Source organism: Papaver somniferum, unplaced genomic scaffold (assembly GCF_003573695.1).
Source record: "Papaver somniferum cultivar HN1 unplaced genomic scaffold, ASM357369v1 unplaced-scaffold_19, whole genome shotgun sequence".
Taxonomy (NCBI): domain Eukaryota; kingdom Viridiplantae; phylum Streptophyta; class Magnoliopsida; order Ranunculales; family Papaveraceae; genus Papaver; species Papaver somniferum.
Window position 1 is genome coordinate 3,768,916 of NW_020628818.1, and position 14,260 is coordinate 3,783,175.

The 14,260-nt window shown below is 37.4% G+C and overlaps 1 protein-coding gene across 1 annotated transcript; it reads right to left on the reverse strand.

Moving 5' to 3' along the window:
* Positions 1-260: 260 nt before the first annotated feature.
* On the reverse strand, positions 261-6,080 carry LOC113339035 (probable inactive histone-lysine N-methyltransferase SUVR2). The gene is made up of 9 exons (XM_026584436.1): positions 5,986-6,080; positions 4,673-4,970; positions 4,062-4,563; positions 1,994-3,267; positions 1,584-1,849; positions 1,102-1,168; positions 912-962; positions 609-709; positions 261-500 (listed from the first exon to the last, which is right to left on the reverse strand). Exons 2-9 carry the CDS (start codon positions 4,871-4,873, stop codon positions 464-466), a joined length of 2,499 nt encoding a protein of 832 aa, XP_026440221.1. The 5' UTR covers positions 4,874-4,970; positions 5,986-6,080; the 3' UTR covers positions 261-463.
* Positions 6,081-14,260: the final 8,180 nt, after the last annotated feature.

The window sequence follows — 14,260 nt, forward strand, 5'->3', positions numbered from 1 at the left end:
GTTTCAAGGCCTGGTTCATTCTGTGGACAGGCAGGAGACATTGGTGTTTTCCTATTAAAAATAAATAAAAAATAACTGATTGATTTCTAAGTCCATCTCATTTTGGTCCACCAAGATTCCTATATGATTTTCTGCGTCCTTGGAAAACTAACATTCCTATACAGGAAACGAAAATCAACTGGCTAAACCTAGTAATGATTAAAGAAATATTCTACAAAGTATCAAAGATGATAAATGCTATTCACTAAAAAAGTGCCACCATGTTTTGAACCTAAAAACAGAAACAAAAACAAAATAGTGTGTTTACATCTAATTGCAACAGTGTGAGGAAATTTTGCATCTACCAATATCCGCTACAAAAATAAGGGACCTGTATACACATTTCATATACCCCTGTACAATATACCCCCCTCAAAATCAACTTCAAAATAACAGGCTACTGTCCTTCCAACAGAGTTACGCTTCATCGACTCAAAACATGACGATTCGATCTACTAGCGCTGCCAAAATAGAATACTAAGCTATTAAGCAAAGATGCATAGCCTTGTTTGAAAAGGAACTTAAATGTGCAACTGCCAGTATGGAGCCTAGGCAACATAGAATACTACCTGTTTGTCCTGCGTTGTATATCTCGGCAGCCTTTACTTCCACAGAGGCACTGAAATGCCTTGATAGGGTGATTGTGGTCTAGAAAATCAATTCCATAGTCCTGAAAAATATTAAAAGCATGTCATGGTAAGAAGCTTAGAAGTGGTAAAATTGGGAAATAGCAATCTGAAAGATTCTCGTGCAGACTAAAATCGAGACACACAGGGTTCAAGAGCAGATTTAGTGAGGAGTTTCTACACATTGGATAGATCATCCTCGTTAAATTTATAACATCCTCAAAATTATAACCCAAGTCTACTTACCCAAGTGAGTTCCTCCATTGCCGCCACTTCTCGTGATGTGAAAAAAGCAATCTGGATTAAATAAACAAGAAAGAAAAATACATGAAAGTTCTATTAGCATGCTTTCCAAGAATAGACTTGAGTATTACAAAATTATACTACACAGGATGGTTTGCACAATAGAGCCAATTACTGAATTACACATCCGTACATGATAGTAGTGATGATCTGGGGACTCGATCTCGATGGGGATGTCGATCAAATTTGCATCGAAACACCTATTCAATAATAACAGAGTCATAGACGTTACAACAAAAATATTGCATATATGGAACTAGAAAGGAAATCATAGTATATTTCCTACGAACAGTATCAAAAAACAAGTTCAGCAATTCTGCAATGAATGTACAAAGCAAATGGTCCAAATTCACAGATAATATAGTGCCTCTAACTCATGGAGACTTGAAAGAGTAATTATATATTTTGAGCAACTAATCAAAAGCTCGTTCTAGTAGGACCCACAAGTTATTTTTTATTATTTTAAATTTGAGAATAGTAGGCCAAACACCTGACCCTATAATATTAACCAATGGATCGGAAAGTCAGATATAAGTGAAGAGAAAAATGCACATTCACCATGTTAAATGCAACTTCTATCCAACTAGGCATATGGAATATGTATGTGGAGAATACCTGTGGTTAATAAACCTTGCAACATTTCCATAATATGTTGCATCTAAACAGAGGAGCTCGTCATCCTTCAACACGGCTTCTGAACCCCAATCAGCATCTAATAGCACTGGATATGTGTGTCTCTCGTTACCAGTATTCCGCACATTCCGCTCATATAGCTCAGTGTTTGTCAATACTTCACCAACATACTCACAAACAAAAGCACCTCTAGGCAATTTGTGAAGAGCACGAATGCCCCATCCCTTCCCCTCTCTTGTAAAAAATACCTGCAACATAAGGAACCTCAGAAAATTATGACGACCCAAGAAAACTTCAATACACAGAAGAAAAAAGTGACCAGAAGCTAATTTGATGGATTTGAAACTGAGCTGCCACCGAGAAATAGGATGATTATTATTAATTAACCTAACCTGTAATTCGCGCGATATACCTCTTTGCACCACACGGTTACCACATTGTATGTGGCATCCGCATTTACTCCAGCACTCCTTGATGAACTTCCTCACTAAGTGCCCCTTGCATTTATCAGGGAAATCCGCATCATTAGATCTTTCAAGGGGACACTCTTTGCAATAAACAAAGCTGTGTTTTTTAGGATCGCGACACAGTGGCATGCACTCATCCAGAAACTCCTTTTTAACAAGTCCTTCCACTGTATATCCAAATTCACCACCAGTTTCACCTGCACATGCACAAGGAACTGGCGAGGACAAACAATCACCATCGCAACTTGAGCAGCAATTTTCATCCCCAATACGAGCAAGTGGAAACTGGATATAAGCATTCTGATACACCAAGTTTCGGGGTATGTAATGAAAGGAAGGAGGGAGAAGTTCAGTACAGACTTCATTTGCTACTGTAATTTTATATCTTTCTTGCCCTTTTGATATGTCTGCCACCTTATGGAATGAATTTGTACCAAGGGTACATTTACTCTGGTTAAGAACCACCAAACCTAATGGATTTGTCCCATCAAGGGTACCTTCACTCTGGTCAAGAACCATGGAACTTCCTGAACTTGAAGGTTTTGAGCCACTGAAAATGTCTTCCTCATCCTTCTCACCTTTAGTCGTCAGAAGCAATTTCCCTTTTGGCTGAATAATTTGAGTAGGGAGACCAAGACCATCTGTTGAAATAGGGCGGGGAATTTGGGCCCGAGAATTCAATGAGCTTTTCACAGGGCTTTCTAGAATAATGAGTTTGAACACATGGTTGGCTTTAGGCAGCACAGAAGATTTCTTCAACACATCAAGGGGTGGTGTCCCATTTACAAGTGCTTTTCCCTTGCCTATTTTTCTCTCAGTCGCCGCATCAAGATAGGATTGGCAAAAGTCTTGCATCAGCTTCTTTATAGAAAAGTCGGGGTTAACAATTTTGTAGGACTTGATGCATTTGTCTTCCACCATATTGAAAAGTGCATCTAGATTTGGCACACGGAAGTCTGGACGATCATGGGCATAGTTAATCTGCAGAGAAATTTTAACTTGTCCAATTTCGGATGAAGCAATCTCAAAACTAGAAGAATGAGACTCTGGATTGTTTGCATGCTCCAGTGATGCCGTGGAGCTAGTCTGCTGGTCCGAAATGCCATCATCTTCGCGTTTCTCTTCGGAATTATTACAAGGCATCCTGTACTCCAACAAGGCTTGTGTGCCCATAGAATCATTTGGGATTGGAACACCATCTTAACATAACGAACCAGAAAGTTGACCAGAAAAATCATAAGAAGATCAGAAATAAATCAATGATATAGCATGCAACATAAATGCGAACACACGAACATGCAACACAAGATTAGATAAAATTTGCATCTTACAATAAATATCCTGAAACTCAATGAATTCAGATATGAAATAAGCACAAGGCGAACCAGCTAAAAGAAATTTTTTCAGGCGCATCTATTATCCCATGTACCAAAAACACAATGGAAGATAGGATTATGAAAACAACGAAAAAAATATTGTATTCGTTAAGCTCCTTTTATTTTATTCGTTCATAAAGCTAATTTTGTTTCTCTGTTTCCAAATATTCAGAAGGTTCCTCCTAAGCCATTTGTTATTTTGTTATAAAGATGCTTACAAGAAGTGTAGTGATAATCTGTGCTGTGCTCACTATGCATGTATACTCTGCTACAGTAGATCTGCCTATAAACTTATGATACTGGCTGTAAGAGTTTCATATTTCATACTACTTTAAAGGAGCTCTAACTTGTATTAATACGTGACAAAGCAGAAAGCGACTTCAATGCTGCGCGGGAGAATCTTTTTCTTAACATATTTAGTTTTAGGGAGCTCCATTTGACAGGAGTAGACGTGTTGTAAAGAGTTAATAAGTTTCATCCAGTGCGTGAATTTTCTTGGAAAAGCAAACGAGAACTTCTAGAAACATGACTAAAGTGACGAAACAAGTTGACACCATTCAACTTAAGTTCCCCAAAGCAAATATCAATCACAAAATATGTATGCAATTTTTTTTTACCTTCAGTTCTAACTGGAGCAGAGTCGCTCGGGTGGATCACTGAAAGAGGAACCTCGAACTGGGCAGAGGCTACAATGGGTTGCTCATTCATGGAATTGAAAACACCAGTAGGTTGCTCATTAGTAAGATACATATCAGATGATATTTTTGCCTCTGATTTCTTCTCTCTTAAAACAGAGACAGGTTCTCTACAACTTGGATGATATAACTCTTCACAGTCCTGACGGTAACAAGTTCGAGGTGATGAAACAGACTGATTCTGTTTTTCCTTGGAATGGTTCTGAGAATGTTCGGTTCTTTCCCCATTTATATAATTTAGAGGTGAAGGCTTTGAAGTAGCGTCACTGGAAATATCACCTAAATGCTTCTGCAATTTTTGTTTTTTTACTGGTGGTAGACCAGAAAATGCAGCAGAAGGTGAAGCTTCCCAATCATGTCTCGGATGCAGTTCTTTTAGAGGAGCTCTAAGATCCACTTCTTCCACCTTCTCTGCACCTTGTTCCTGATAAAGCAGACTAACAAGATTAACCAAGTACTAAAGGCTGAAAGACACAGGCTAACCAGTTAAAAAAAAAGGAAAAAAACTAATGACAAGACAAAAGATGGTGCACCTTATGTTCTTCGGACTCGAATATATAATCTGCCAATCTGCTGAAGTTATCTTGTTCTAGAAGTGCCCAATTATTTTTAGACAACTTCAAAAGTTTCTGCAGATTTCTGTGTGTTGTTTCATCCGGAATGTCCATTTCCCTCATTGCCTGCAAGGCATCTATAACTTTCTGATCTTGTACCATTGTTGTTCTGATGTCCATAGAAATTCCTCACGACACTATTCACTACCTAGTTTCTTGTTCTTCTCTAAATCCTGGAGGCCGAAGTGGAACTTACACATTCCACGTGCATTTGCGGCTGAAAAAATAGTAAGAAAACAATATCTCAAAACCAAATAAGCGAGCTGAAAGAAACAGGCATACAAGTATACCGATTCCATATGTGAAAATAAACATAAAATCCCAAAAAAAAACAGATAACCTATTTACCAAATAGCTGATCACCTATGTACTAGTAAACTGAACTATATGCAAGATTTAAACAACAACAAAAAAACCATCGATATCATCCAATATATCACATCAGCAAGACAATAAAACAATAAACCCGAAATCATGTACTTAAACAGAAATCATTGAACAAAAGTGAGAAAGCGCAAGATGATCAAACCCTTAACCACCAGCTCATATGCTCACTTCGCGTCGAAGTGCTAAAGTCGCACTATAAACTACTGGAATGTAAAATGTTCTACAAAGAAATCTGATACAAATCCAACAACAATGTAAACGGATAATTAAAAAAACAAAAAAAACTCTCAAAAGTTCATCCAAAACAAAGTAAATCCCATTTTGCTGGGGAAAAGTAAATAATACATTTGACAAATATCAAACCAACAATATATCTACACCGCCACTTTCCAACCCAAACATGAGGATACACGCTTCAAATCCCTCGATTTTCAATGACATGCAAAAGCAGACAAAAGATAAAAAGTTCACAAAAGCCCAAATTCAATTAAAAAAAAACAGCAAAAACTTACACCTAGATTATTACCACAGCATTCGAAGAGATTTCATTGCACATTAACAACGAAGCCTAGAAAAATACTTCGAAATCAACCTAATTAAAAAACAAAAAAAAACAATAATCCTCAAGTAAAGATTATATACAGATAATACAGAGCATACAACAATCAACAACAAAATTGATACTAGTAGAGTTATAGAATCCTACTTTAAGCACCAAAATCCCTCTAAAAAAGCCCTAAAATCTTCTTCCAACAACAATATTATGCATATGATTTCAAAAAGAGGAAAACAATGTCGCTAGAGAATGAAGAGCTCTACAAAAACGAAAATGATGAAGAACTTACGGTAGTTTAGACGCTTCAGAGGAGCGGAGGATAAGAAATTAGGGCAGGAAAGAGAAAGGGATTTTGGGGAGAAGCTTTTATGGAGAGAAAGAGGGGTTTTGTGTGATCAGTCTAGACGCTTCACAGCAGAGAAGAGAAAGCGTTTGCCAGTTATGCTCCCGGAGTGTGCAAGTGTGGAGGTTTGTTACATATGTGGGCCAACTCAATAAACATTTGAATATGATTTTATTAAATACTGTCTTACTGATTCTATAAGGGCTGTGCAAGTGTGCATTGGATTATGCTGCACGATACTTTCCAGAGATGATTATTAGTCATTTTTTTAAACTAGAGTAAATATATATTCTTTTGATAAATAACAATCTAGCAAAATTTTATCTAATTGGAAAAAAGTTCTATCCATGTGATGGGGGAACCCACAGTCAAATCCATTGGACTCTTTCGGTATGAACCTTGTGGAAAAAAATATGGGCCCTACGTGTGAGTCTTTCACATGTGAATCAAATCCACTTTCCATATGAGAGTGGATATGAATGTAATTCGACCATGGAATACAAAGAGTGTGAAGGTGAACAATAAATTCTTTTATTGTTTTGAAAATTGTGTTTTTTTCCTTTTGTCTTATTATATTAGGTATTTGAATCTCTATCTTGGCAGTAACTTGTTAAGAAGGCTTAGTCCTATGTACATGCCAAAAATAAAATTTGTTTGATATAACAGGTGGTATGGTAAACTAGTTGGGCCATTATGAAAAAACCACGGAGCGACAGAGTTTCTAGTGATCGATATTGATAATATCGCCAGCACTACCTTTCATATTGTTCGATATTGAGTCTAGCACTAACTACTAGTTCTTTATCGCATATAAATAGGTAATTTTCAAACTCAAAACTTACCCCAATTTTTGTGTGTTTTTTTTCTCTCTATTTCTCTCATTTTCAATCTAATTTCTATATTTATCTCTTTCCCAATCTAATTTTTTATATTTTTTATTTTCCCCAAATGACACAATTTCAAACCCAACTTGATCTGGCAAGGCAACTTGATTTTTCTGGAGTAATGCTTGAAGGTGACGTTGAGAAGATATGTGATAGTTATAAAGAAATAGGTAAGAAGCAAAGAAGTCTTCAAGTTTTGGATATTAACCAAGTCAAAACCGTAACTAAGAAAAGGCAATGAAAAGTTCAAGGCAAGGAAAATCAAGACAAAACAAATTTGAAGCCAAAGAAGAACATAAACAAAGGAAACTCCGTTCTTAAGCACATTGATTGAAAGTTTTGTGAAATGAAGAAGATTAACAAGATGAAGAACATTGTCCCAAATTTTTATTTTTAAAGTCTATATTTCAAATTATTATTGTCTAGTTTTATGTCTTGTAAAATGACTATTGATGATTATATCGAAGTTCAATGAATTTGAAAATTTGACGAGCATTGTTGAATATTAAACTTAATTCTATTCTTAATCCAATTTTACATTTTAGAGATACATTTAATAGTTTAAACAAATATTACAACTTAATACTTAAACTTATGTAGACAATTAAGAAATTAAAATATAATTATTGGACAATATTTGGGCAACCCTCTTGAAATCTCGAAACAACTTCCAAATTGGAAGACTTTTTCGTAGATGCGACGATATTCCGCATGACATCTTTGTTGAAGTTCCACCATGGTTTCACCATCCCTCGTGTTTGGACCTTCTTGCTGAAGTAAAACAATATATTAATAACTTCCTTATTGAGTATAGTGAAGCGATAACTCAACCCTGAAACATCACGATTGTTTAGGTTCATTGTTTGTTCTTGAAATTTCCCAAAAATCCTTTCCCAAAATGTTTGAGGACTGAATTCGTCTGCGAATAAAGTCTTGTTAGAGCATTGCTCGGTCGAACTCGCACGCGTTGCTATCTCAAGCATGTTTGTCAATGTTAGTGATCAAAACTATAAGTCTTGATTTCTAGTCTACTATATCTAAGGTCTCGGACTAGGATAGAAAGTGTAGTTAAGCTCAAGAACTCCATGAAAATCATCATACAAGACGAAGGACTACTCAAACTGGTGGATCTTCATCGACTAAAAGGTATGTGGAGACTTAAACTTATCTATCACTCAAAAGTCTATTTATCTCCTATCTTGAGAAAAAAGTCGTTTTACTATATAGACTTAGATTATACACATTTGGTATTCCGAGCCGAGTTTACCTCACCTATCTATTTCTCGAAATATATGTTGGTAAAGCTTTCGCTTTAGCCAAGTTCATCTTTACTTAGTGAAGAAAGTCGTGTTATGTTTCAATCACTTTGAAAATTGCTCTGACGAAAAATGGTTTGTGAATAACAACTATATAACGTCCTCTGAGAACGTTTCAATGATTGAAATGAAAGTTTAGAATATATAACCATTTGGAGGATATAAGCATTGTTGTGGAAACATATATATGTATAAGTCCTTATTGCTTGAACCGAAGTTTGCGAACTTTGTTGATCAAGTGAACCGGAGAAGTGCGTGAGCTAAGTCCGCGAACTGGCGAAGTTCTCAAACCCGAGAATTTCTGCTGGAGTTTGTAAACTCCATTCGGGAACTTAAGCCCGTGAACCCAGTCCACGAACTTGAGTAGGTTATGTCTAAAAACGATGTTTAGTGAACTTATCTTTATAAACTAAGGAATGCAATTGCAAACCGTGGCTATAGAGTTCATGAACCGATTCATGTGAATCAAATCATTTTTGCTTCAATTGTGTCTTGTTTAGTACATGAGATTTCCTTGCAATTGAACAACTCTCTAACTAGTTCATTTGAGTCATTTGAACTAGTTATGGTGAAGAAGAATATGGTTGATATGAAAGTGATCATATGGCTAACCATTTGGTTAACTTTTGTTGAACCAACTAATGTACAAGTTTGGGTACGGTTACACAAGCCCAGGAACGTGCGTTTCATTTGTGTATAACAAGCTATGTTTTCGATCTAACGGTTGATAAATATTAACTTGAATCTAAATCAGGTTTTCATCTAACAGTGAATATTGAATGCTTTGTTACCAAGCTAACATTGATTGCAAACCCTGATTTGAAAGACTATATAAGGGAGAACTCTAGCAACTGGGAAAAGTAATCCCCACACATTCTGTGTGATAGTAGTTGTGCTAAGCTAGAGTCGATTCTCCTTTAACCTTTGGTTTCTTCTTCTAAACCAGGTTAACGACTTAAAGACTTCGTTGGGATTGTGAAGCCAGACCGATACGACTTTTCTTGTAGTTGTGTGATCTGATCTTGCCGTTTCTATCGTACGAGTACAATTGTAATAATAGGCTTGAGATTTCTATCTCCGATAGGCAAGATAAAAAGCAATCACAAACATATTCATCTCATCGTTTGTGATTCCACAATATTTTTTTCCGCTGCATCGATTAAGACTATTGAGGTGATTGATAATACTAGGATGTTCTTCGGGAAGATATGTTCGGTTTATCAATTGGTTCCTGTTCACCTTGATTTTTCAAAAGACGGAACAAAACTCGTAGGTATATTCGTGGGAGACGAATTTATCTATTATCGTAGACTTTTCTGTGTGATACAGGTTTGTTTATTAAAGTCTTCGACTTTGGGTCGTAGCAACTTTTAGTTGTGGGTGAGATCAACTAAGGGAATCAAGTACGTAGTATCCTGCTGGGATCAGAGACGTAGAAGCATAATTGTACCTTGGATCAGTGTGATATTGGTTGGGGTTCAACTACATTCCAGACCGAAGTTAGTTTGGAGTAGGCTAGTGTCTGTAGCGGCTTAATACAGTGTGTGTTTAATCTGGACTAGGTCCCGGGGTTTTTCTGCATTTGCGGTTTCCTCGTTAACAAAATTTCTGTTGTCTGTGTTATTTCTTTTCCGCATTATATTTGTTTATATAATTGAAATAATACAGGTTGTGCGTTGTTCAATCAATTATAATATCCGACATTTTGGTTGTTGATTTAAATTGATTGACACTTGGATATTGGTCTTTGGTACCATCCAAGTTTATCTCTCTTGTATTTAAATTGAGACTCGCAGTTTGCTTGAGTAAGATTTAAATCAACAGATTGAGATATAAACTCTTTGATACATTGTTTGTCTAGATTGAGTCTGACTGTCTGATGAGTGCTAAAAAGTGCATATTTCTATATATTTTTCTTGGCATTTAACTCATCTTTTGTGCATTAATTCTACATTTTATCCCATATTCTGTATTTTCATTGTTTTCAAGAATAAATATTTTTATTAATTAATTTTGTATTTTTAGGTTCTAAATAAGGTTTGGATGGAATTACGGAGCGAAAAGAGCAGAAAAGTGGTGGAAGCCGGGAGGAATTACGCAAGGAAGCCGCGAGGAATGTTGTGCACAAGACCAAAAGGCTAGAAATGGGCTTAACAAGGAAGAATTGTTCTTAAAGAAGATATGGGCTTGGCATACCCAAGGTCCAAAACCCTTACCCAAACCCATTTCCAATATCCATACCCGCCTCCATCTTCAGCCGTCAGATTGGATCATCTCAGCATCCTACGGTCGCTTCATCATAGTGCATCAAAATCTGAAGCTCCTGTCAAACACTATAGCACCTAACTCCATCTTGAGCCGTCAGTTTCGTTGTGTCACGCATCCAACGGTCGCTCAAGACCTGCTTCCATCTTGCCGTTAGAATCAATCTAGAATTGATAATCCAACGCTTTCGCTTCAATGTTCATCAGATTTTGATGTTCCGCTCAACACTACAACACCTGACACCTATACCCTTCAGCCAAACGCACCTTACCCAAATTCTCATCTTCCTCCTTCGAGCAGTCGAGCTCTTCTCCTGCCAACTCCACCCTCTCCGTCGCCTCAACCACCACCACTCCCCTCCACGAGCCGTCAAATCCCCAAACACTCGAACCCATCACTACCACCTAATCCCCCATCATTCTAGCCTACTATTCTATCACTTTCTCCTCTTCACAGTTCCTGAAACCCTAGGAGAGAAAATGATGGAATAGCTCGAGCTAGGGCAATTGTACCAGAAGAGTGAGCAGGAGAGGAAGAGGAAGCGTGGGTCAAGCTAATTGAGTGGATTTCATAAGTAGTTGGTAAGAATTTTTGATTTAATTTGTAAACCCTAATTTTAGAAATTAGGTATTTTGGGGGAATTGAAATTGGGTATAAATAGAAGGCTTGTGTGTTGTGTTGGGGCATGCCTGGGCTAGCCAGAGCTTCACCCAAGAGGACTGGACTAGCCAGTTCCTCAACTGTGTTATTTTCAATTGTTTTGCACAATGTTTGTTATGTTATGATTTCATGTCTAGGGTTTAGATGAAACCCCAATTCTGATGTTAAGTTGTTCATATTCTAGACAGTGTTCTTGTTGTGATATAATGTTGTGGATAAATATAATCTAAACATGTCAGCATTTTACTTTCACAATGTATGCCTTGTATCCATTGTAGTCAGGTTATTTCTATGTTGAATGTGTTGCAACTCATGCTTAACAGATTGTTGTTCATAACTTTTAATAATTGTACTTTAATCAGACAGTTAGTACTTTGTAGGAACACCTTAGTTGCGATTAGAATATCCTTCAGGATTGTTTAGCTATCTAAGAGGTTAATCCATAGTTAGTTGCATTGTGAGAAGGCAGCTAGAACTAGGATTAGGATCATCTTAGAGACACTGAACCATTCTCCTAAGACCATCCTTTGATGAGCAGCAGGCATAGAACCTCAACTGCCATCTAGATAGTTAGATGAGGCTAGAACTTCACTAATATCTATACAAGGAACAAGACTCTATTAGAACTAGGAGGACTTAGCTTAGGAAAAGGGTGGATTCAAGATCCTAGTCCCTCCCATATCTTGCCATTTAGAATTCTTTAGGAAATCACTTAGAAAACAACATATCACCCTCCTTGTCCCTGTGGACTTTCCCCTACTTGCACACTAGCTTCATCAAGACCCTGTATACTTGTAGGTAAAACATAGGTTGTAGTTTTAGGTACTCTTTGCCCAGCTACCAAGTTTTTGGCGTCGCTGCCGGGGACTTTGCGTTGTGTGGTTGTTGTTCTTTTTATCTTACTTTGCTGTTTTTTTTTGTGTAACTTAGTTGCTGTGTAGTGTAACTTAGTGTAACTTAGCTGCATTGCATACTGTCATGTCATACTTGCATATCATTGCATAATTTGCATAACTTAGGAGCATATTCATCTTGCATTTTCATATTCATCCTTCATCATCTGTTTTCTTGCATCTTAGTAGCTCTGTAACCTGCTGTGTAGTGCATCTCTGGCCATGTTTATCTTGTAGCAGTTGCATATCTTGCTCTCAAGTTATTGAAACTTCTGGAACTAAGAACTTGGTTGAGTGACAGGTACTGCTGAACCTGTGCTGCTGCTGGTGCTGCTACTAATTGGTGCTGAGCCTCTGGTGCTCTTGCTGTTGTTGCTGCAGCTGTGCTGCTACTTTCTTCTTCTCCCTGCTGCTGCTGCTACTTCTTCCTGCTGCTGCTGGTGCTTGGGCCATTGCTACAGCCAGCCTCTGGTGGTGCTGCTGTTTTCCTTCTGATATTGTTGAGTTGCTGGTCTGAGCTTGTTGCTGAGAACCAAGCCCAACTGGGTTGTGCAACCAAAATCAGAGCAGCTGGGCTGTGCTTAAAGAGTAAGCCTAAACCCATTAAGAGAACCCAAATTGTGGGCTTCCGTTTTCTATTGGGTTTGTAATTTGAACTGAACTGTGGGCTTGACCCAACAAAAATTTGAAAAACGTTTTTAGGCCCAAGTGGGCATCGTATTTTGGCTAACTGAGAGCCCAAAAATCAAATACCCAGCTGGGCCTCGTGCATTCCTGGGCTTGGTTCGCTGAACTCGTTAGTTGGGCCGTGTACTCAAATCTATAGGCCGTCCGCTGGGCTTGTCCCACAGAAAATTTGAACCAGTTAGCTGGGCCTCATCCCATTAAAACCAAAAGGAGTTTTTGAAAACCCATTAAAACCAAATAGTGGGCTTTGTGTCTTTTCAATATGGGCCAACCTCGTGCTCTCCATGAATAAATGTATCCCACAATAAAAATTCCATTATCATGTATTGTCTTACCTCAAACCAATAACCCTTTTAAAATAAATGCAAGCATGATACAAATACTTCCTATATTTCAAGGGTTCTATTCTGAGAACCCCTATACTCATGTAAGAGAGTTAGAACAAATTTGTCGGACTATGCAACCTGATCATATGTCCGAAGACTCTCTGAAATTGCGTTTGTTTACATTTTCTCTAAAGGAAAGGGCCAAAACATGGTTTTAAGGTTTGAGACCACAATCAATCAACACTTGGGACCAACTCACAGATCTATTTTTTTAAAAATTCTTTCCACATCATAGGACCATCGCTATTCGTCAAAGTATCAATTGTTTTGTCCAATTGGATGAGGAAACTGTTTTTCACTATTTTGAATGTTTTAATGATTTGTTGAGCGAATGTCCGCACCATGGATTTGAGAAGTGGAGACTTGTCGTCATCCTCTATGAGGGACTAGACTTTAAATCTCGAACCATGGTTGAGTCTATGTGTAATGGTAAATTTCTTGATAAATCTGTGGATGATGCATGAAAATTTTTAGCTGAGATTGCAGAGAAAACCCATCAATGGGAATCTGTTAGGGAAACAGGGACAACACCACATGGTATGAGTCACCCCCATGAGTTAGAGTCTTATTCTTGTGATAGCTCCGATCTTAGGATTGAAAATTATCCTAGATTGCAAAATCCCTATCATGATGATGATGATGATGATTATGATTATGATATTATGTTAGAAGAACATGTCTATACTGAAAATGTTATGGAACCTTTATCAAATATATTAGGCTTCTCTGCCTCGACCTTCATGAATGATGTTTCTTCTAGTATTCCATATACATGTGATGTTGATACTGATTTTGAGCATGTGCATCTGTCCTATAAAGATGACTTAGGTAATATAGAATCTTCTGTTGACACTAATATGCATGAAAATATAATTGTTGTGTCGGATCCTCTACCTGGGTCACGTTGTGATGTTTCCACTGATTTGCCGATGCATGAGAATAATTCTTCTGATGATGTTGATGATTCTGATTTGTGTGAGCATGGTGAGCATGTTGTGACACTTGTAGAAGACTTAGGAGATGTTGATTTGATTAATAATGATGTGCCTATCTTCCTACATAAGTCACAATCTGATGGCCTTCCACCCAACCTAGATTTGGTTTCTACCGATATTGTCAAACCAATTTTT

What these genes read in the sequence shown, in the direction of transcription:
- LOC113339035 (XM_026584436.1), bottom strand. Translation starts at nt 4,873, where the DNA reads ATGGACATCAGAACAACAATGGTACAAGATCAGAAAGTTATAGATGCC. An exon ending in GCAAGGTTTATTAACCACAG is followed by an intron (nt 1,169 to 1,583) that starts GTATTCTCCACA and finishes ATTATTGAATAG; the next exon opens with GTGTTTCGATGCAAATTTGA. An exon ending in CAGATCATCACTACTATCAT is followed by an intron (nt 963 to 1,101) that starts GTACGGATGTGT and finishes TATTTAATCCAG; the next exon opens with ATTGCTTTTTTCACATCACG.